This window comes from Pseudopipra pipra, chromosome 18 (assembly GCF_036250125.1).
Source record: "Pseudopipra pipra isolate bDixPip1 chromosome 18, bDixPip1.hap1, whole genome shotgun sequence".
In the NCBI taxonomy this organism is placed as follows: Eukaryota; Metazoa; Chordata; class Aves; order Passeriformes; family Pipridae; genus Pseudopipra; species Pseudopipra pipra.
Genome location: NC_087566.1, coordinates 11,726,427 through 11,750,345, shown reverse-complemented (window position 1 = coordinate 11,750,345; position 23,919 = coordinate 11,726,427). Strand labels below are relative to the sequence as shown.

The window sequence follows — 23,919 nt, the reverse complement described above, 5'->3', positions numbered from 1 at the left end:
GTCATTTTTTATTCTCCTCTGCTGAGTGAAATTCAGTAACTGCCAAACAATTCTCTAAGGAATTTGAAGGGTTTAGTATCCTGCAGCACCAGTCCAACTTTTTACATGTAATTCTGTGGGATTAAGGGCAAGGAAGGTGTCTCCTATTTCCTCCCATCAAAATCAACGGAGCTGTACTGGCACAGGAGTGGAACAGCAAAAGAATGAACAATTGCTCCGAGTTAAAAATCAAGACTATTGCTCAATTTTCAGGAAAGATGAGCATGGATATAGTAAGGACAAAAGAAATATGATGCACAATCACACTGTGAACACATCAGAGAGAAATGCTCCTCCATGGGGACAACTTCCACTGCAATAAAATGGAGGGGGAAGTGGAGAGAGTGAGAAAGAGCAAAGAAAGTTTACAAAGCAATACTAGAATAAACACTCAGGCTGATTTGTCTTTGTTCATCTGATGGGTAAGGGCTGTCTGAACTGTCTGCAGAGATCTCTTCAGCTAAACAAACTGTCAATGGTAATAAACAAGGACCAAAGAAATCAAAATGCCTATCCAATTTTTAAATATGCAGCACAAAAGAAAAATCACTGGGCTAAGGCATTATTCTTTTTATGTTTCCAGCAATGAAAAGCGTGCTGAGAAAAGTAATTACATTAAAATTACAAAACAGCAGAAATCAGGGAGTGCCACATTATTTCCATTTCATTGTCCTATTAGAGAATGTAGCTGGCTGAAAATTTTAAGAAAAAGGGTTATCACTTCAGACTGCTATTTTATTACACCCAGAGTGCAATGTTTGATTAATAACTGCAATATTAGATTTAGGAAACAACACTCCAAAGTTATAAATTACACACCTATCCCCCATATTTTTAAAGCATTCACAATATTAAGACATTTTCAAAGCCTCCTTTATAAACAGCAATTGATGCACTTTGTTCTCAGTCAGTCATACGTTATCAAAACTTACTGTCAAACTCAGCTATAACAGTGAAAAATAAAATAAAAGCACACATATTGCCCCAAAGAAGAAACTTGGGATGCCTTTCTTTTTGTAAATAGAACCTCACAGCTAAATCCCCAAGCCTTTTCAAAATCCTGGGCTCCCTGAAGATGGGTTGTCTCTATAGCTCCAGCTGCAAGATCAGATGTTTTTAAACATTTTTCCCTTTATAAACACCCCTCTGCTTTCAAGCCTGTTGGTGAGGGGCTTGTACTGTACTGATTGATCCTCTCTTCTGAATTATGAGCAGGACAAAACCCAAAGTCATTTCTAGTTTTAGAAATGCAGAAAATGTGTTCAAAACCCCAAACAATTTCTACCACAGATCGTATGACACTATTGCTTCACTGGAAATGTCCATCCACATGTGAACTTTATAGTAGTAATTTTTATACTCTCGCAGTTGGAAAAGACAGAAAGAGGGGGAAAAAACAAGGGAAAAGGACAATTTAAGAGAATGGTCTGGGAGTAATAAATATTTCAGTTGTGTCTTGCATTGGTCCCTTGGGGGAAGTGGACCCAAGCTTCGAGCTCTATTTTCTGTGGGAGGCAATGATTCCCCTTTAGAAGGATTTTTGAACTCTGGGTCCCCAGGTGTCCACCATCCTTTTGCTGAACTGACATTTATGTGGCAGATGGTACAAATAGCCTGGCATGCCTTGGAGTTGTTGGATCACTAGAAAAATAAAAACTGCCAGATGGCTGGCATGTTCTTTGGCAGGAGCACAGGGCCCCACTGAGTGATGAGGGGAAGTAAAGCTGCCCAAAATGAAATAGTAGCATCTGAATTTTCTTTGAAGTGCTTTTGAGATGTGCCTTACTCCGAGTTGGGTTTGATTCCTGCTGTCCAGGAAGCACCCTGAGCCATCCCTCTGTCTGTCTGGGCCAAGAGGAGTGTTGCTCGTGCCTCACCTCCCCGTGTCAACTGTCCCTCCTGCCCCAGGAATGGGACCTCTCCAGCAGCCTTTTCCCCTCCAGCCAGAAGTTCCAGGGGGTGCTGGGTGCAGGGAGAGGTGTTGCAGGTTGAGATCTCCCCAGGCTCTCTGTCACTTGGGGGGACCTCGTCTCCCACCCTCTGCTGCTCTTCTCCAGGTTCGGGCACAGCAGAAGATTCTTGTACCACAGTGCCACAAGAAAACCACCACAGGGAGCACACCACCCTGGGTGCCTTCTGCTTGGGCTTCCTCCAGAAGGAGCAAACATAAACCAGTGTAAACACACAGCCAGCTAAAGGGATTATTTATTTTTCCTGCCACAGCTGTATTAGTGCATCAGTGTCTCCCTAAGCACAGCACTGCAGGGTGCTGGCAGCAAAGGTCTGTTCTGGCTGCACCAGCTGAAGGAAAAACTGGAACACTGGTCTGTGGGTCAAGGAAAGAGAAGAACAGAAGCCCCAATAGTGCAGCCTAAGCAATGGTTTGCTGTGAGGGACTTCACCCTCCCTCAGGTTCCCTTGTCAGAAAGAGAAGCTTGATCAGAGCAATGAGTTTCCCAGAGGAGGGTGCACAGATCAGCCAATATCACACCTGCTCTGAACCTCCCACTGACATTTATTGTTGGGAAGATGCAGTTGAATAATTCTCCATCTTACTGACTTGATCACAGTAGTGAAAAGAGTTCTCAACCAAGCTTCCAAGTACTGATTGTGTGCTGACCTTAATTACATCCATGCAACTCCACGAAAGCAATCAAGGGCTGAACATGTCCCTTCAGGAACATTCCACTCATCTTTGGTCACATTTTACCTTCAATTAACTTATTTGTTTGGTTAAACCAGCTCATGACCATTAATCTCCAAAATTCAAAATAAATGCTATAATTCCTCAAGTGAAAACCAACAAGACAAATGAATCTCAGCGAGCAAGAATTCGGGCCAGGCGTGATACAGACATAACAGCAGAGTGATAAAACACAAATAATTCCAGCATTCCATGGGGGCCAATTCATCAGCAGGCTAACAGGTCAGTGCCAGGCTGACATCTGAGCACCACATGGTTGTAAGTTTTTCCAAGATGGTTATTTCATTCCCGAAATAAACTTGTTACAACTGCTAATCCCCTGCATCCCTGAAAGCAGCTAAACCTCACACATATACCCCGAGCTCATCAGCAGCATTGTTCATGCCCTTCTTTCACAGTCACCACGACTCCAGTGCTTTCAAGTTCTTGCTGAAATGAATATAAAATCTGGAGTGGTGTTCAACTACATTTGTGATCCGAGCTCAGTTTTAACTAATTCACAGCATTTAAAGTCCTTCTTCTTCACATCCTGGTGTACAGCCCACAGATATGAGAGTGAAGGTTCATTTTGTCACATTTAAGTTAAAATTCCAGAATTTAAATTTTTTTTCTTTGTGACCGCTCTCTTTCAATTTCTTTCTCTGAATATTGGAATAAAAACACCTTTTCATCTCAGCAGATTTCAGCCTCTGGAGATTACTTCCAGCTGGCATACAGTAGAACAGTGACTGAATTAATCTCACCCGTTTTGAGCCAAGATCAAGAAGAAAAATCAAGAACTCAGAGCTTGTTGCTAAGAACCTTCTTGCACTTCTATGCTCCCTGGAAATTAGACCCACCTGACAGTCTGTGCCATAAGCATCTAACAATCCAGCATCCCTCAGTTCACAGAATTTTAAGCACTCAAGAGAAAGCACCATCAGATGCAGGATATCCTACAGTTTTCTTCCTATGAGTGTCTCACTGAAACAAACTGAAATCCATGTGAGATAATTTAATTCCTCCCCAAGCTAGGTGCATATATCACTATCACAGTTCTGTATCTTACAGTAAACTTGCAATGATAAAAAATATTGGGAATATAGCAAGGGATTTATGTGCACCAGAGATGCACAAAATGTGTAAATATGTAGAGTGATCTGCTGGATATTGGTGCAGGTGGGAAAAGGAGCAGGAAGGGAGGCACTGGGGGAGGGTGAGCAGGTCAGGATCATGCTGTGGTTCTGTAAGTGGGAAAAGGCAGCTTTGACTATGTGAAGGAACAAAGAGAAGGAGTCAAGCAAGGAGATTCTTGCTGGAGTTTAACACAGCTCGGAAGAAAGAGTCACCATCCTCGACAAACAGTTCTTGTACCAGCTCAGCTCTGTGGTCATTAGAAATGCTCACCACACCCATTCCTGGGGCAGAGCAGGCACTTCTGAGGAAGGTCACTTATTGTTGGTGTTTGTTGCTTAGAGACACCTTGGCTTTGCCTGCACTCCCTGAGGATGCCGTGCTCTCCGGGTGGGAACAGCAAACTCTAAATAACTGCAATGCCTCATTAATGGAATGATTATGCCTTTTTTTTTTTTTTTTTCTTTTTTTTTTCCTGAGCAGAAAGAAAATCAATATGAAAAGGAGCTGAGAGAGAACACTTATCACACTGAGCTGGTCTCAAGAGTTCATGGATTTCCACACCAACAGTGCTCTCCCAGCTCTGTGTGCTGATCTGTATCACAACCCTTTACAACTGTCAATATTCCCCTTTTTAATTTTGTTAATTGTTTTCTGTGCAGCTGCTTGCCTTTCTACGAGGAGTGGTAGAACTATTTATACCTGGTTTTACTGCTGCATTAAAGGCCATTCTGGTGCCCTTGGAGAGGATGTCTGACTCTTGCTGCTCCCCTGAGAGCTGCATTTATCAGCATGATGGAAAGAAAGGGAAATTATACTTTCCATAGGAGAATGGAAGTCTAAAACACTCAAAGAATTCCCATGAAAAATGAATTAACTTTTTTTGTACCAAAATATAGCATTTGATGAAAAACGCTGCAGTTTTCAGGCAATGCATTTCCAACAACTTATTTAAATTTTTATGAAAAACAGGCCCTTTTCTGCAAGAAGAAAATGAAACATTCTGTCAAAAATAGTGTTCATATGGAAAATTTTCATTCATTTCTATTTATATGGCCACAGATATATAATAGCTGTATAAACAGAACTGTTCAAATGTGGACATTTGCATACTCCTACCCTCTCTTTTACTTGTCTCATATTATCTGTGCACTTCATTTACTATAAAAAAATAAAACACACACAAGTTCAAGATCAAATATAACATCATTGCAACAATTTCTTAGAGCATTGACAATCTAATATTCCAACGGGTGATTCAAATGGGCCCTTTGGACCTTGGCTCATGAATTTCAGAACATGGTGAATAACATGAATAGGTGCTTAAAATCCACAGCATTGTAACATTTACTTAAGAGGGTTCCAAGGACACCTGAAAGGAGTTTCCAGTTGTGTGGTTCATTCAGTGGGCTCTAATGCTCAGACATTTGAGGCAAATACTTAGGGAATGTTTCAGGAATTTGTAATTGAGCACAGTTCTTCTTGTACAGCTCAAAAGCCAGGAAGCCTGTCTTTGTGTGACTCTCAGCTTCATGCCAATTACACAATGAAGGTAACACTTTTTTTCACTAGTTAAAATATTAATACCACAAGGTAAACATAAATGGTCAATTTAAAGGGTATGTCCTGGACAAAGATTTGGGATGAGATTTTTCCTTTCATCGTAAAAGGAGGGAAAAACAATGCAAAAACATTCCACACAAATTCGGGTGGATGGAAATGCATTAGACCAAAAATGTAAGGAGAGAGGAAATATTGAAAATAGAACCATTAAAGGACTGTGAGAAACTTGAAGGTTCATTCACATCCAGCCTTTCCTACTTACATGTTTCAGACCTCTTAAAGAAAACTCAATTCCAAAGGCTTTGATATGAAATCTCTTTGTTCTCCAACTACTAATATTGCACAATACTAAAACTTATTGCAGAGTCCCATTAATCACCACAATTTTAAATCTGTTTATTTGAAAGCTGGACCTTCAGAACTATTCCCCAGCAAAAAGTCAACTACTCTTGCAGTGGCCTTTTATTGGTGGCTGTTCCTGTTCAATCCTGGCTAATTCCCTGTATGCTGCTGTTTAAAAAGGTTAATAACAGTGCATTTGTCTCAGGATACTTTTGTCTCACAAGGTTGGAGGTCTTCAGTCAAAGCTGCATTTTATTATCAGAATGAAGAGCTCCTAGAAAATTATACTTGGAAAGCAGCTGGAGTCATTAGGTGCTTTGCAAGTAATAAAGATAATAACAGTTAGATAAATCCCAGATGACCCGAAGAAGCCAACTCCCAGCTTCTAATCTGGGATGAGCCAGTCCTTGGAAGGACTTTGGTGCTGCTCAGAGGTGTAACCCTGCTCAGAGTCCCCTTGCACTGCAAGCTGACCCCTGCATCTGCAGGAACCTGTGCTGCCCTCACCAGCCCACACTGCCCATCCTGCAGCAGGTGTTTTTTTGGCAAAGCTGCTGACTAAAAGGAGAGCAAACCCATCAGTTAAGCAGAGCCTGAGACAAGGCCATATAATCAATGGGCCCGTGGCAACAGAACTGACAAAACCCCTCCAGCTGCACCACAGAGGACACAACCCTTGTTAGCAGCACACAGGGCAGGAGGAGTCCTCCTGAAGCTCTTCAGCCTGTTAATTTATATTATTGGGATGGTGTCTGCAGAAAACTGAGAATGTGCCAGAGAGTATAAATTTGACAGACAATTTGTATACGCTCCTTTAAATGTGCGGTTGGTAAATTATTTATATTACACGTTCATCATTTATTAACTGAGGGTTGCTCGGAGCAGAGCTTCATCACTGTCTCCACTGGATCCTCCCTGGCAGAAGCACACCTAAAAACAGTGGTGAGAACATTTCTCGTGCTCATGGCAGTGCTGGCTGTCTGATTGCTAAGATCCAGGATGGGGCTGACCTTGCCTGCTGCTGAGTTTTGGAGAGGGAGTCCTTCAGCAGGAGCAGCACTTCACCTGTCAGGAGCAGGCACTCTGCTCCATCTCTGTACCATGAAGAGAAGACCATGTCTAGTGTACAAAGCAATGTCTTTGCCATCAAAGTTTCATCTGAAACCAGTGACTAGTGTGAATAGCAAGCAAAGGTCCTGGGTAAAGAGAGAAAGAGTCATGTTCCACATGAAGAGATGCTTCCTTGCCAACTCTTTGGACAACGGAACTGAACATAGAGAACACTATACATAAGGGGTTCACCCTCAACTCTAAAGCACTGGTTTGCTTCTCATGCTCCTTCTACACAAGCCCCTGCTTGGCAACAGGGTGAAGAAGCAGCAGTGGGGAGACACTTGGAAAGCTGGCAGAGATGAGAGCAGGGGCCAGCTGGCAGCAGAGCTCACTTCACACGGAGTTTGAGCTCAGATGTTCATATTCCACAAATCTAGTTACCAAAACCCTAAACAGCCACATCTCAGCTGTCTCTGTCTTGAAAACGAATCATAAAAGCCAAGGTCACCTGTACAATGTCCTCTAGTGCTTTTCCTGCCTAGAACTTTAAGAAATCATGCCCAAACACTGAGAATAAGGTAAAGAGAATTCTGACCTTCATACCACAGGTATGTTTCATTTCAGTTCCCAAAAGTTTTAAAACATAAATATAGTCAAGAAGTATTAAAACATCCCACCAGATAGCAAGATGTGGAATAAATCTGAGTTGGGCATAAATGAGCCCAGTCCTAGTCACCTAACTGATGAGGCATGAGGAGGAAACTGAAGTCTTAATGCTTCATTTTTAACAGATAGATTTATTCCTTTGCTTAATCTCACCTTCAGAGGCACCACTTGCATCAGAATGGCGAAGTTAGTGAGGTGGTTACAGAGACACACCGAGTAGTTGAGGTCCCCACTCTCACGCACACAACCTTCATTAGACCAAACTCCAGTTCCATTGCTGCAAAGCACACAAAAAATGGAAACAGGCTCTTAGCAAAATGCATCCTATGCAGGTTAATTTGACATGCATTGTACTATATAGGAGATAAAAATTTGGAGTGCCATCTCAGGCTGGAGCATCCACAAACACTGCTAGTATCTTCTCAATTCCATCATGGAAAGAGTTAAGGAAAATATTGACCTGGACAAGGTGCAGTTGAGTCCTCTACATTAATGTTTCTAGAGATTTCTTCCCAGTTTTATAGTCAATTTATGATAATTACATTTTTTCTTGATATTGTGCATCTTATTTATGGTATTTCACCCTGACCCAGATTTCTGTATTCTGTAGTATCAGACAAATCAATAATCTTGCAAACCCCAAAAAAGTCAGTGTGTCTTATCTGCTGCCTGCCCCTGTCCCACTCATCCTGTCACAAGAAGGAACTCAGGCTGATTGAGCACGATTTCCAGTGACCCATCAACTGGGTTTTGTCACATCACCCTCAGGGGCAGCAACAGCAGCTCCTGCTCCACTGAGGGTGTGGCTGGGCAGGCTGTGGGACCTGGGCCCAGGTCTGGGAGATGCTCACAAGTCTGCCTTTTCTTGGAGCCAGGGAAAACCAGAATTCCCTGTGCTATCACACTCCTGAAGTGGGGTGGGGACAGAAAAGCCACAGACACAGGTCTGTGGGTGCTCTGTGGGCTCAGGCACCAGAGGTCACCCACCCAAACTGCCTGATCTTCGCTATTTATTACTTTTGATATTATTCTGGGTCTTGCAGCTACACTGAGTGATCTGCATTGTCTCAGTACTTATTTTAAAGATTGATATTACCTCACACTTCTGTCCTTCGAGACCTCCTTGAGTTCTCAAAGAGAGTCTGTTGTAGGTCAGAAACTAATTTCTTATTCTTTAACTACCACGCACTAGGGAATAAGACCATCTTGACACAAATGAAACTCATTTGGAAGGACAGATTTCATATTTAAGTTTCTACCCCGAGGCAAAGCCTCAAGGGCCCAAGCCCCAGTGGGGAGCAGCACAGGAACAATGCCACAACCATATTAATTTGCTGCAGTAAAATCTGTTTCTAATTTATTGTAATTTGTGAGTAACCATAACAACGGGTAACTGCCAACAGCTGGGACAGTTCAGCACATTTGAAACAAAACTTCAATAAAACAATTACAGTGACCTTCCCAAGTGCAAGCTGGTAGGAGGGATCACAGCATCATGGGCTGTTGCTACATAAATTAGGCTTATACCGTTATGGCTCAAAAACTGTTAATCCCCATCAAATTCAAAATTCAGTATTTGTATTAATTCTCAATTAATTCAGTAAGAGCAGCATGTTTCAAAATCAAAACCAGATGAAATGTATTCAGAGCTAAAAAAAAAAAATAGAAAAAGAAAAAGCTAGTTCTTTTCCACAGCCCTTATTTTCCAACTGAAATTTGAGGCGATATTTGTTTCCCTTTAATTTCAATTTGCATTCAGGGATGTAATATTTATCCATTCCGTGCATTGGCCAAAATTCACAGCTCTGAAATACTGATCTCACATGGTGTTGTGACACAGGCACAGGTCCAGTGAAAACAATGGCTGTGCTGGAGGTTTGCCATCGTAAAACATCCAAGCATCTGCCCAAGTGGACATACCCATAAACCAAGATAAGCATGATTTGTATCACTCTGCAGTTTTGATCACAAAATCTTTTGAGTCTCCCAGTTACCCACCTGATCCAGGGTCTGTGAGTAACAAGTCTCCTATTTATGGTAAGAAGCCACTATCAGACTGCATTTTGTCTAAACCAGTGGTTCCATTTCTTTAACTGTTCCCATGAATGGAGGGAAACAAGAAGGATGTGGGTAATACACAGCATCACAAACCAAGTGTAATTTAATTAAAGCTAGTTAAAGGATTTGAAATTATGTAACATACCTATAGTCCAGAAATGCACAGTAAAGATGAACTCTGTTACTCTTATTTAGTGCTTGGCTGTATTGTCTGGGTGTCTGCAAGAAAAAAAAACACAAACCCTGAGGGAATGTTTAAAAAGGATTAAATTCTGCTATTCAATTCCTTTAAATTCTCAATGCTATAATAATTTCAAGAGGCTTATTCTAGATTAACACACCACGACTGACAGCGAAATTGTTCAGTCCTCCTAGCTTTAACACAGGCTCCAAACACGCAAAGGCTGGTATTCAGTCTTAATTTTACACACTGGGATTAATCTCACGCCACTTTGAGTGAGAAATCTCTGTCCCATTTAAGTAAATAGCAAACCAGGATTATTTATTGTGTATAAACACAAATACATGTGTTAATTTTTGGAGGATTGGGGCATTATTCTTTGGCATGTATTTGGCTTCTTTGGGTTTTGTTCATAGTTTGTTCTCACCGGGTAATAAAAATGTCACATTTTAGGATTAATAACATTGAAATATATGCATTACAATGACCAACTCACAGACATTTTCTTTCCACAATAGCAATTATTTTAAAACATACAATCAAACTGAAAGAGAAGTGCCATAATTCAAGATTTTATTTTAACACACCTCAGCATTATAATGACATAATTTCTATCTTCTGTAAACAGATTTAGCAACTAACTCAATCTCCTATATTCAAGAAGCTTTGAGAGCCCATTCTCCACTCTGTTACACCAGCTTGATGACAAAATAATTCAAATTATATTGGACCGAAGTAATAGTTTTGTTACAGACAAAATATGCAAACTAGAGGATTTCCGGGATTTGCTCAACCCTTTCTAATACATAAATCCCCAAAGTCCACATTGTGTGGACCCTACCTTATGGCAATTTTTTTAATTACAAGAGTCTTCAACAGAAACAAATCACTGGTGAATTAACAGCTCTGGGATTATTGCAACACAATCCTGCTGTCAAGCTGAAAGATAACCAAGTATGGCTTTGGAGACAGATAACCAAGTTATGTTTTGGAGAAAGAAGGGAGAAAACCCCACCACCTCGTTGTGCTGACACTCAACCAAGTACAGGGAGTTCCTCGTGCAATTTTCCTTCTCCTCTCCCCCAAGTCCAACAAGGAGGGTCAGGCACAAGGCAGCACAGTTCCCTCCTCACCAGTGATGATAAAGCATTTCTGCACAGCCCAGGGCACCCACACGTTCACACTGGATTTCCACACACCTCAAGTAGCTGTGCTGTAGATAAGGACATTTACTTCTTCTTAACTCATGTCTCTGGGGAACATAAATGGAATTCTCCTATCTGCTTGAACACATCCCTGGACAAAACTTCCAGTTCCTTGCCTCACCCTGTTTTCCCCAAGCCCTTGTCAGGGAAACAGCTGAGGTTGCAGGTCAGGTGCTTTGTGGAGGGGAAGGGCTGTCACTCACCTGCTGAGGGTCTCTACCTTCCCCTTAGGTTCTGGTGGCACCCTGCAGCCCTTTCCCACCAGGCAAACACTGAAACCCCATACTCTCACACTGGGAAGGGATAATGGGGCAGATTCACAACCCTCATCGTCAGGAAATACCTCACTGATATAACCCCCAATCTGCTCACACCGCTTTCGTTCCAGCTGTGGTGAGGGAGGTGTGGCAAAGCCAAGTGTATGATGTTAATTGATGGTAATAACAGAGGATTCCTTCCTCATCTGTGAAAGGGTGGTCAGGGACTGGAATAGATTGCCCAGGGAGGTGGTGGAGTCACCAGGCCTGGAGGCGTTTAAGAGGCATCTGGATCTGGCACTGAGTGATGTGGTTTGGTGGTTACAGGGCTGGTGCTGGGTTGATGGTTGGACTGGATGATCTTAAAGGTCTCTTCCAACCTTGATGATTCCATGATTCCAGGAAAGACCTTCCCCAATACTGGCTGCCCAGAGAAGGCCTTGTACAAGGCACCAGGTCTGAACTGGTATGTTCCCTGCTAGATCCATCAATCCTAACCTTCTGGTTCCTTTCAGAAAGTGCCCTGCCACAGCCTCACCTTTAACAACGGCAGGTCCTGCACACCTTCCACGTCACAAACTACCCATAAAATAGAATGTCTTACAGAAATTGCTTCCTTCATCAATCCCACCTCTCGCTGCTCAGAGCAATCTTGAAGAGCACTAGTTCAGAAAATGCAGAAGGTTAATGATCCATAACCCATGGCTGGAAAACTGCCTTCTGCAACTTCAGTTAATTTGGAGTTTTGTTGGCAGAGTTCACTTTGTTTCACCAGCAGCAAGAGCTCTGTTTGCCTGTTGTGCTGTATAATGTCATGTCCATCATGGCAACAGTCTTCCTGAAGTAAGCAATTGGAAGAATCTACAGTCAACCTGTATTACAAATTATTTCACTTCTATGACAAACAGTGGCTAAAAAAAAAAAAAAAAAAAAAAAAGAGAAAAGAGGGCAAGATCCGCTGTAATAACAGCTAAGATGGAACAATAACTGTCATTTCTGATTTGTAAGATATCTCTAGATAAATCTGGATTCTTAATGCACTAAATGGAAAGGGCACCACAGGGTCAGGTTGGAAGAAGATGTAATATTGCAGTTGCGTATCTTTTTACACAAATAAATCCCAGATGTATGTTATACTCTCAATTAGGTATCTCTGGCAAGGGACAAATTATTGTTTTTCTCTATCTCGACTCTAAACACAGATGTCACTCATTATTCAATGAAATGCACCAAGTGAGGCCATACAGCCTCTGACCTGTCCAGAATTGTGTGTGTACCTGGATGGAAAAAATAGATAAGTAATAATTACAAATAAATAGATGAATAGATTAAAAAATGGACAAGAAGGGTCCATACTAATCTGCCTTTTCATTTCTCTTAAAGAATATGTGCCATGTTTTATCACCCATGACACAACCTTCACAAGGCTTTCCAGTGCCATTTATGATAACTGCATAAAATGCTCATCCTCTCAAACTTCACTGAAGTTCTGCAACAAAACTGCCATTAGATTAGAAAGACCCCAACATATAAGAAAGTGGCTACAGAGGAATAAACTCCTTCTGATCTTCAGCAGCTCTACTACGAAGTACTCTCTAATCTATGAAAAATGAACTAACTGTGCCTAAATACTGGACTTCTCAAGTTAAACTGTGTGTGACAGCTTTTATGTGACTTGAATCCTGCAGAACTGAGGATATCGATTTAATGACATTGATAACAGAAAGCTTAAAATACAAGTAGGCTTTTACACTAAAAGATTAAGTCACTTGAGTGTTTATAAAAGCCTGTGAAAGGACAGTTTATGGAGCATTCAGGAGTGTGGAGAGGGAAAGTACCAGCACTAAATAACCCAGGATCTGTGCACGAGCTCTCCCTCATCTACATTCTTCTTATCAGTCCTTCTGCATGGAGAGGGCCACATGCAGCTTCTCAAAGAAAAGATTACATTAAAAGAGAAAAGCAACCTCTTGGCACCAAGAAACAGGGCAAAGTCTGTGTCTGTGTCATGGAGCAGGGACCTTGAGGAAGGACTGGTTGCACTCGATGACCTTGGAGGTCTTTCCCAACCTTAACAATTCCATGACTGTGCCTATTTACATCACGGCTGTTCAGCATCCCTTACAGTCACCACTCACCCTCAGTGAATCAGTCACACTCACAAGCAAATCCCAGAAATCCAGTGTGTGCCTGGAAAGCTTACAGCCAATGTGCATGGATGTGTGATGGGGATGAGGCACTTGCTGGGAACTAGGAACAAGCCATGGTTAGCGGGTGAGGAGGCCAAAAAAAGGGGGATGTGAGCTGAAAGGACTGCTGGAAACCTTCAGGAAAACCTACTTGCAGGAAATGTCATGAACACAATTGCAGAAGAAAAACAGGCAGCCAGCTGCTGCTGGGAAGGCTTGCCAAGGAAGAGAAGCCAAGCAGAGGGTGGGGTGAACCTTTATGAGATTAGCTCTTGTTTCTCCTCTCCTCCCCTGAATGTAAAAAGCAAATCTTGAGCTACATGATGGTGGCCACCAAGAGAGGAGGATGTGCACCTTCATTCTCCAATGTGGAGAAGGACAAACCTTTGGGTCAGATCTGTCACTGATCTAAATTCAGCAGCTCCAAGCCCAACGTGGTGGGTGTTGGACTTCCCGTCGTCCAAAGCACTTCATAATTTGCCCTATTAAGTTCAATTTGGAATTCACTTGTCTCTGTTTACAAAACACAGAATTTTGTCTAATTCAGAGATTTTGAAGCCTTGTTTTCTCAACCTCCAAAAATGCCATGGATTATTTTGAGGGTGGCAAGAAAAGGCACAAGAAAAGACAAATATGCCTCTTGTCCCTACGCTTGTGTCTTTTGTGAAGTTCACAGCCCCACTGAAATATTCTCATGTGTGTATTGTTCTAAAACACTTTTGACTCTGGTTTATGGATTAAATTAGAGACTAAAATGATGCTTCTAATTTAAGGATTTCCTGTCCTCACAGTGACATCCTGATGTTGGCGTGACCTATTCAGGGATACACGCTTTATTGACTTCCCTTTCCACCTACTTCTGCTAATTACCTAGAAGATTAAAACTTTAGGCTACATTCATCTACTCAGTTACCTGGAAAAAGACAGGCAGAAAGAATAATCACCTGTTTCTATAGTGGCTATATTGGCTGTTTTCTTCCAAGCTGTGAGAAAACTGCATTGCAACAGACTGGGCTTAGATCAGCCAACTATTTTAATTTAGAGCCCATTTGACTGATTCACCCTGAGATGTAACCAGCATGTGTAATGAAAAAAATTTACAAATTGTGCAAAAGGAATTTAGCTTTTGAATAGGGAATTATAGTGTGTTATGGGTGAAAGCCAGACCTTTAGTTGTTCCATTGTTGTGAAAAGAGTTGTGCCAACACACTGAAGCCATGAACAAAACACTGCAGGCTCCCAGGGCCAACAGGAAAGTTTGTTGAATGTATTTCTTAATGGGACAATTATACAGTTAAAAAAAATTGCATGATATCACAAAGGGTGGAAGACTGTGACATACAACAATATAAATTTAAAACCCAATGAAATATCAGAGGTTATAAAGGCATCTGAAACCAGAGAAGGTTACCATATGGATTGGGTTTGGCTGTTCCTTTGCCTGAGGCTAAAAATAGTTGACATATCAATTTCCTGCAAAAATAGTGTTAATCAAATGCTACACCCATAGCCTTCCCCAGTTCTCAGAGTTCTCCATTTAACAGCTGCTGTATTGGGCAGGCAGTGTGAGAACAAAAAAAGTCATGAAAAGACCCATGAGCAACAGACTGAAAAATATCTTGGCTGCTCTGCTAGATATCATTTTTACAAAGAGAGACAAAAGGAGGAGGGAATGGATGAGGAAATGGTCTTGATACTTTCTTTTTTAACTTTTGCACGTAGCAAAAAAAAAAATTATTACTTCTGAATGTGTTCAGCATCAGAAGGTCTTGCTATGTTTTGACCAGCAAGTCCACAACCATTTAAATAAAAATGCCATCCTGCTAGACATTTAAAAAGGATCCAACCTTTTTAACAACAGTGCACAAGGGGTTTCATGCAACAGCTGCCAAGTCAACATCTGACCACTTGCAGGTCTCAGTGTGGGCTGTCAAGCTCTGTGCATCTGCCACACACTTGTGACCTACAGAAATTGGAATTGTTACTTGGTGCTCATCTTCCTTCAGCTTGTCTCTTTGATCCCATTCCAGTTACTGCCTACAGCACAGGTGAGCTTCGTGGCACCCAGAAAAGCTGAATGTACTCTAGGTGCAATGTCAGGACTGTGTTCTAAGAATAACAGCTCTTCTCTCTAGTTTTGGGTGCTAAACAGCATAAAAGCCATTTTTTTTCCAACCTGCTTAAGGAAATTTGGGCAAAGGAAACTCTGCAACCCTTGAGCTAAAGTTACAAGCTCAATAATTAAAACACACATGCACAACTCCCGAGTGGCTTATCTTTAATTTTACAGCTACAAAACTCCCCCTCCAACACAGAAGTTACACTCATGAAGATCCCTCAGGTACTTAACACAGCATCATTGCTCAGTGCTGAGGCCTGGACTACTTGAGAGTTTCTCAGCCCAAAGTACCTTACCCACTGTGGTGGTTTGACCCCCACAAAAAATCCAATTTCTAAGCTTCCCCCCATCTCCCCAGAATTTTCCTCAACACTGAAGAGAAACTTTCAGGCACACCTCTGTAGTGGGGGGGGAGAAGGGACAATATATACATTTACATTTCTCCCCTCTTTCCTTCTCTTTGGCCTGTGCATGTGGGCATGAGGGGTGTTCTGTGTGCATTGGCAAACCCTGGGCAGTGCCAGGGAGTTGTGTGCCAAACCCTTTCAGATTGAAAGCCAGAACTGCTTAAGATGCAGCTCTGCAGTGCAAAGCCCTGCCAAACTCCCATTGACTGCAATCTGGATTAATAACACTCACAATATTGTTGTAAATCATGGTAATAAAGGGGAGCACGGAAAGGTTGAAAAATAGCCACAGAAAGAAGCAGGTTCATTTTCATTAGAGATGCATGGAGCTGGCTTGGGTGGAAGGCATGCACAAATAAAAACAAAAGGAAAAGGACCTTTGAAATTCAATTTGGGCAGCAACCAAGTTACTTCAGTAAATATTTGATGTTTAAAAAATTTAAATGCCAGTCAGTGAGAAGTGGAGCTCAGCACGGCAGCCTTTCTGATGTGAGCACCAGCAGACACAGGATTGAACTGATGGTCTGCATGAAAAGCTGCCTTAACGCTCAGGTGAAAATATTTCTCATGTCCCTTAAAGCACAGTTCTGCTCTAAAGAATGACAAATTGAAAATATTAATATTGTCTCTCTAGAAATTGGACCCTGAATGGGTCAGGCTGAAAGTAACCTTGGAGCATAGATAAAACAAAGCTAAAAATCCCAAACCACCCCAAAGGTGGGCATTAGACCCATTTTTCCACAAGGTAATTTTGCAAGATACTCCTTGCCAAGGCTGGCTATTCATGCAACTGGTTGTGGTGTTCATTCCTCTGGTCCAAGACTTTGCTTTATGCTGCCCCTGCACTCCAAGGCTCCTTGAAAACACTATTTTTAATGCAGGTAAAGCCAACCACTCATAAAACTCTCTGTGCAAACCATCCTCCAGCCTTGAGAAATTCTGCTCACATACACTGCTGGAAGCTTACAGGACTTTTTGGAGAGATGAATGAAATATCACTTCAGCTTTTCTCCACCCTCCTTACAAGCAGCCTGATACAATAGATTTTGTGGTCATGCTGATACAAGCTAATGATAACTTTCCAAAACTGCTTAGTGAAATAGATGACTTAAGGTTTTTTTTGTTTCCTTTTTCTGCTACTTTGCATTATTATATTAAAAATTTGTTGCTTTTCTAAAACAAGAAGCAGATGTGCCTTCTATACACCCTTTCTTAATCTGCTCTGTTTCTCTAAACTCGTGCAAAAGTATTACCAAAGGAAAACAACTGCTCTGACTGATGTAGAAAAGGCTATTTAAAAATGGGCACGTTTTCTAATCCAACAGAACCACAATGAAAGAGGCAAATAAATCTTTTTTCCCCCCATTCACCTGTAGTATTTTGACACAGGCAGAAATATTTCCCTTTGCCATACAACTATCCAGGCCCAACACAGAGCTCTTTAACAGGAAACATTGTCTGGGTAATGACAAGAGCTGTGACAGGGACCAGAAGGCAGGCACAAAGCATAATCCCTTAAAGGGATGCACAGAGTAGGATCAGTTTTAGGAATACTTTTCCTGTGAGGTAATATTCCCACAATTCCTGGTTTCCAAAACAGTGCTTGGACTTTTCCTCCCGATGGCCTTTTTTTTTTTTTTTTTTTTTTTTTTTTTTTTTTTTTTAAGAAGAGAAACATTTGCATCAGACAAGAGCCATTCAAGATGCTCAGATTTAGCACTTGAACTGCACTTGTCATTCACAACCTCCATGTTATGGGGGCAGAGAGAATTTAAATCAGAAACAAGAAATTGGGACAGCACCAGCTGGGCAGGAGTTGGGCCCTGTGCCCCCGTGGCACCTCGGAGGGCAGCAGGATGGGCAGGCAGGGCCTGGCAGCATTTGCTCCAGTTTCCACAGCCCAGACACCCATACCCCAAATAAGACATGCCTGGATTTTTGATAACTAGATTTCACAAAGCTCAGGTGGAACTGAAACCCCATAAAACAGAGGTTCAGTACCTACAAATAACAAGCTTCAGCAACAGCAAGAAGCTGCACTGAATTCAAAAGCAACACGAAGCTGGAAAACCCAACAGCAGTGGCAAGTCTCACTGGTCCGTTTTGGTTTCGGTTTTACATCCTTCTTTGCCAAATCAGAAACGAAATCTGAGTTAGCAAACATCTCTGAGTCCTGCAAGAGTGAAAGTCATCGTTATAAGAAGAATCTATCAATGTTCACTCACATTTATTATGGGAAAGCCTTTAGAGACTATTTAGGCAATTTTTCACACACAGTAGTTATCCCAAGATAGGTTTCCAAGCGAAGAATCAATATGTATTACCTTTTCTAAGTAGATAAAAAAAACTACAATCACAAAGATGTCCTAATTTTCCCACACAAAGACCAAACAAAACCTGTGCCCTTCATCTTGAAGAGCTCAAGCTTTGACAGCCTGGAGTAGTGAAACATTAAATTTCATTTACTCTGCATGATAATAACAGGAATGATGGACTATTTATGGAATAATTGGGAATAGAAAGTTTCTCTTTTTTATAAAGACTGCAATCCCCTGCAGGGATTTTGTAAGATATTCAGTTGGTTCTTCCTCTCCCATTTGTAGAGGCATCTTTGCTCACATTTCTTTCCAAACAAAGGACCACGCTTTAAAGGGAGTTTTGAAGACATGATTTAATGAAAGCTTTAGGAGGAGTTTTAATAGTTCACGTCAGAAACAGAGTACCAGGCTTAATGGTAAAAATATTTACCACTCAGTGCGTTAGCTGCTAATATTTTTTTTCTAGGACTGGATTTATATGGTAGCCTTTTCCATTCTCATTAAAACCGTGGCTATGCGAATGTTGCCTCTGAAAGGCAGTGCCTCGCGTTCTTCGTGAATTATATGTGGCAGCCTTTGTTTTCTATTGACCCTTTCAGCTCTTACAGCCCTTGACTAGCTGCTAATCGTCGTTTATCCTTCCCCTGGCTCTGCTAATCTCCGGGGAGCGGCTGGGACAGGCAGTCAATGGAAGCGATGGAGTACAAATAATGACAGAGTACAATAAACATTCCAGTTGTGATGCCCCAGCTCATGACAAAGACACAGCGCACAGTCCTTCTACGATAAAATGCTGTAACCAGACTGGAAAATATGACAAAAAACTTATGCCTGCTTAAGGCCAAGATATTCAGGCCCACTAGGCGAGATAAGGGAATGTTTGTTCTGTGTGATCAGAAAATCACTCGGATTCAGGACGTTTGGTTTTATTCCCTAATTCTCTTTTCCCAACATTTCACAGGTTTTTTCCCCATCTCTGTGTTTAGTTTCACATTCATTATCCCACCTGTTTACTCTGTCATGTCTCACAGTAAAACATGACACCTGTATCCTATATTTTGCACAGTGGGAACCCAGCTAAAGGCTGCAGAGACCAGTGTAGACCAGAAAGCTGTGGCATTTCCCAGTAAGAGCCGTGGATCAGCTGAATACCTCTTTTAATACTGTGAACTGGGGGGGCTTTCTTCCCCTGACCCCATTCCCCAAACTCTGGGTGGGGAGACACGTGGCTACTGCTCCACTTGCTCCAGTTCCAGCAAACAGCCAGCCACGGAGCGACAATGATCTGAAAACAAGGCAACTAACCCCACAAAAATGCAAGTTTTCTATCACATCAATAACCTAGAGATGCTGTCTGAAGTACAGTCGATAAATGAGACAAAGAACCCATGGCAAGGGAGACAAGGGCAGGGGCAGGACTGCTCTGTTCAGACGCAGCCCGACTGGGTCTAAAGTTAATCCTCATCTTGAGATAGAAAAACTCTCCTGCAACGCTCATGAGCAGCAGAGATGTAAAGCACTCTCTTGCAAGACTCTATTGCTTAGACCTTAACACCCCATTAAGATATTATGCTCTCCTGTCCAGATCTCTCAAGGATTTAAGCTCGTGGGTTTCCATTGCTGCTTTTTCCCCCTTTTTCCTTTTCACTGTGGGAAAAAAAACAAACAACAACAACATCCTCTCTTGAGAACATTCATATTTTTTCCCTCCGATTTGAATCTTTTCTCCCATTCCTGCACATTTGCCAAATATGAGTTGTCTTTTAATCTGTTGTATGAATAGGGATGAAATTCAGACAACTATTTAGTGTCATTTTTTCATTCATAGGAAATGTCAGGGTGCCAGAACTATTTCATTTGTGCATCAGCCACGTCCAACAAATTGAGAACCAGTCTGGAATTAGGCCTGGTCCATTAACTCCAGCTACAAAATTGAGCAATATGAGACTAAGCCACTGAGTTGGTTTTTCAGATGGGAAAATGGAAGTCAGTGGAGCTTTGTGTGTGTCTCCAGACACAGCACAGATAGAGATGTTGTTGCTGATACAGCAGAGACAGAAAAATAGTCAGCTGGAATTTAAAGCAGGGCCCTGGCTCTGGGAGGATGATGCTGCTGCACTAGGACTCCAGTTCCTCATGGAGCAGCCTGGGTGAGCATTGTGGCTGGAGAGATGCATGGTACCCATCTGCCAGCCAGCCAGGAGCCCTTGGAATGGCAGGAACCACACAAGGCTGGGTTTTCAGCAGCACAATAAATGCAGCGCTCCTGAGATGCCGGAGCTTGGAATTTTCATCATGAGGAGTTTTTTTTCCAGGATAACCAGAATGGAGGTTTTAAAGCAGGGGCACATTCAACCTTTCAGTCTTTTGCCACTTTGCAGCTAACACCAGCTTGTCCTCAGCTGAAAGCTGAAAGGAATGTTCAACCAGAGGAGTCGTGTGCAGCTGGGCACAGCAAACCCAACCTGCCGCAGAAAACACGGGAATGGGAGCAAACCGCTGGATAAGGGATTGCTGCTGCCCAGTTCAGCCAGGCCTGTCATGGAGTGCCACATAAAGGCACCTCCTGCCATAAATTCAAATGCCTCCACCGTTACTCAGCTCCCAGCTCGAGCTATTTGTCTGGAGCTCAGTTTTTCCATGAGATTCCTGAAATCAGCAGCGGGTCCCTCTGGAAACTGAGCTAATGGTGTGAGGAATGCAGCCGTGGTCGTTAGAGCTTTGCAAAACCTCCAGCCTCACTTGTCAATGAGTCAGTACAATGATTCAAAACGGGCAAAGAACGAGAAAGGATGTTCTCCCTTCCATGGCAAAGCTGCCGCTCTCTTCTCCTCTCTCCTCCTTGCACATCAGCAAAATGTCACTGCATGGTAACCTGGATTTTCAAGCATCTTGGCACAGAAGATTTTAAGCTCCTGTGACACAGGCACCCTGTAAATCAGTTGGTGTCTTTTCTTGTCTTGCTGGTTTTTTTCCTCAAGAAAAATATATTACATAAATAGGGGAAATGCTTTTAGATCTAATAAAACTATAACCATATGTAAACAGAAATGTCTGAGTGCACAACTTAATTTACCAGGATAGTTCTGTAGAACATCAGAAAAGTTACAAACCAACAGTCAAAAGCCTTCAGCAAACTGCTATGTGCCAGTAGCTTTACAGGGCTCAGATGCACCCATTCCATTCCCACTGAACCCAGGAGGGAAACTCCCAGTGACTTCAGTGGGTACAAGGCATAATATTCCTGTTCTGCTGTGGTCAAGGGTTATTAAAAAGAAAGACAGTCCATTTTTAGGAACACAGTGTCTCAGAACATTACAACAACTATTTCAGTGTCATCTGACTGCTACTTCAGGGTGTTTTGTGCCATGGGGTATGGAGATTTCTGTCTTTTGCTAAGCATGCTATTTTTGGAAACATTCTTGCTAGTGTTCACGGGAATGTTTCCAATGGGGCAACACTTCCAATTAAGACCTCCTTTTTATAGTTTATAAAGACTCTAATCAAGTATCTGGCAGCTTAAAAAATAAGGGTATTTTTTCTAATAAAGAGATGATGGTGAGATTCCTTCCAACCATTACTTACAGCTTAAGAACATTTAGTATCCTCATAACCAAAAATGGCACATGCTGTGCATCTCTACCTCGTGCTCATATCAGCCACTGCTTATTTAGAAAGATGGAAAAGATGGTTTATTAAAAAAAAAAAAAGCCAAGTATTTTCTTATAGAGATGGGAGGCTCTTTCACAAACTTTTGTGGTGACTCAAAATCAAGTATTTCTGAACAGGGAGAATAGAAGAGAGAGGCAAAACAACTTTCTCCAGAGATGTGTTTTGATTCTCTGCAGCACAGTAAGTTATCAGGGGCATCAGAGCAATCACTGGGATTCTTGGGCTGCCCTGCACACCAAAGGCTTTGCTGCAGTTAATGGGAGCATCCCAAGCACTCTCATAAACCAGGACCACAGGGCTGCAATTTACCTCGTGGGGATTATGATCACTGTGGGGGACAGCCCAGGCTGTGCCCACTAATAAATCAGAAGTTTAAAGCACTACAATGAAACAGCCTTGAGCATCAATACAAAGAAAAGGAATATAATTTAAAGGCAATCTTCTAGTTTGTGGCCGTTATGGTCTCCTCGTGCTGCACACAATCAAAAAGCAGAAGAGCCTGAGGGAGGAGACAGAAAAATGAGAAGAGAGAAGATGGAAGAGAAAGCACATCCCTTTCTTCCTCTTGGACTCAGCCACACATACAGTGAGTCTGTAACCCATCCCAGAGTACCAGAGAGAGAATTTCAAGTTTCAGTGGAAGAAAGAACAACTTTCGACAGTAGCAAAATCCCATCTGAAATATGATTTACTATCAGAATTATTCCTGATGCCTCTTCAAACTGTGTTGCACTACAGTCAGCTACCTCTGGTGCTACCCAGTCCATGCTGGGTGCATTTTAAGATGCACTCAGTGCACCCAGTGGAGGGCAAAGACCAGCTCAGGGAATCTTCTCAGCACCTGCAGTAGCACAGTCAGGCCTCTTATTTCTCTTTTACACACTAGTGATTCATTTCTACTTATTTCCCACCAGCAAAATGTTGATCCAACCAGACTTTTTTCTGGAGTTTCGTTCCTACTTTTCATTGTTTGCCTTGGCAAACTCTCTGGGTTCTCTCTACATTCAACCTCAGCAAAGTAGGAAGAGCAACAAAATCAAAGGACCACATCCAGTGTGTGAGGTGAGCCAGGATGTTTCAGGGATTTCTAACCTTTAGTGTCTGCTACCTGTAAAAGCAGTTTTTAACAATTTGGTCACTAAGGCAGCTAGAGGTGCTGAGACTGAGGTGTAACATAAGTGTCTGTATGTCCAGCTGAATCTGCCTAAAAAGTGAGCTTCATGACAAAATCCATGGCTTGATCCCAAACCCATTTAAGCCAGCTACAGCCTTTCTTTGGATTTGAAGAAGTTTTGGACAACTGCCTCCATTACAGGGCCAGCAAAATTCCTCATTAACACCCTCAGAGACTCCATACTCCCTCAGAATCCATTACTAGAAACTGTTGCCAGCTCAAGAGCTTTTCAGCACCAGAATCCTTTACAGCACAAAGGTGTGGCCCCTTACAAAGGTATATTTTCCTTTTTATGTGCTTTTTTTTGTTGTTGTTGTTGTTGTTGTTGTTTGTTTTGGTTTTTTTTGTTTGCTTGGTTGGTTTTTTTGTTTTGATTTACCCAGGTTGCCCTAGTGCTTACAAATGTGAACTTCTGTATTCAGAGGAGCAACTTGTGTAAGGGAATGTTCAGGACAGAAAAGCCATTGCTGCTTGCAACGGCCCTTCCCTCTCCTTAATCTATTCCGCAGGTTCCAGCTGTATCCTCTTCCCAAAAGTACAGTCTACTTCTCTGTAAAGAGGAATTTACAGCCCTGCTGGAGGACATTTCAACCATCTGCTCTGAGCTGAGGAATTGCACATCACAGAAGAGAAGCTGAGGGACTTCTGAGTTAAGACATGAGTGTCCTTCCCACTAAAGTCTCCCAAAGAAAGGACGGGGCTGCTCAGGCATCAAAATCGTGCAGGTCCTTTGGTCTGCACCACTGCAAGCAGCTTCTCATTTGCTGCTGGTAGAGGCATTTAGGGGATGCAACAGAACTATCATAAGAACTCGCATGAGAAGACAAAAAGATAAAATGCAGGTGAAGACATCTGGTGA

General features: G+C 42.1%; 1 protein-coding gene and 1 long non-coding RNA gene across 3 annotated transcripts in view; one reads left to right on the top strand and one right to left on the bottom strand.

Moving 5' to 3' along the window:
* LOC135424216 (uncharacterized) overlaps positions 1-12,527 on the top strand; it is a 138,159-nt gene extending 125,632 nt beyond the window's left edge. The window contains exon 4 of the long non-coding RNA XR_010435117.1: positions 4,340-12,527. This is a non-coding gene — a long non-coding RNA (uncharacterized LOC135424216). The remainder of the gene's footprint in view (positions 1-4,339) is intronic.
* The window catches only part of ADGRD1 (adhesion G protein-coupled receptor D1), a 137,949-nt gene that overhangs the window by 51,436 nt on the left and 62,594 nt on the right, over positions 1-23,919 (bottom strand). For both annotated transcript variants that reach the window (XM_064675229.1, XM_064675228.1), the window contains 2 exons: positions 9,684-9,757; positions 7,634-7,757 (listed from right to left, as the gene is read on the bottom strand). In XM_064675229.1, the coding sequence (XP_064531299.1) occupies positions 7,634-7,757; positions 9,684-9,757 (198 nt within the window). The remainder of the gene's footprint in view (positions 1-7,633; positions 7,758-9,683; positions 9,758-23,919) is intronic.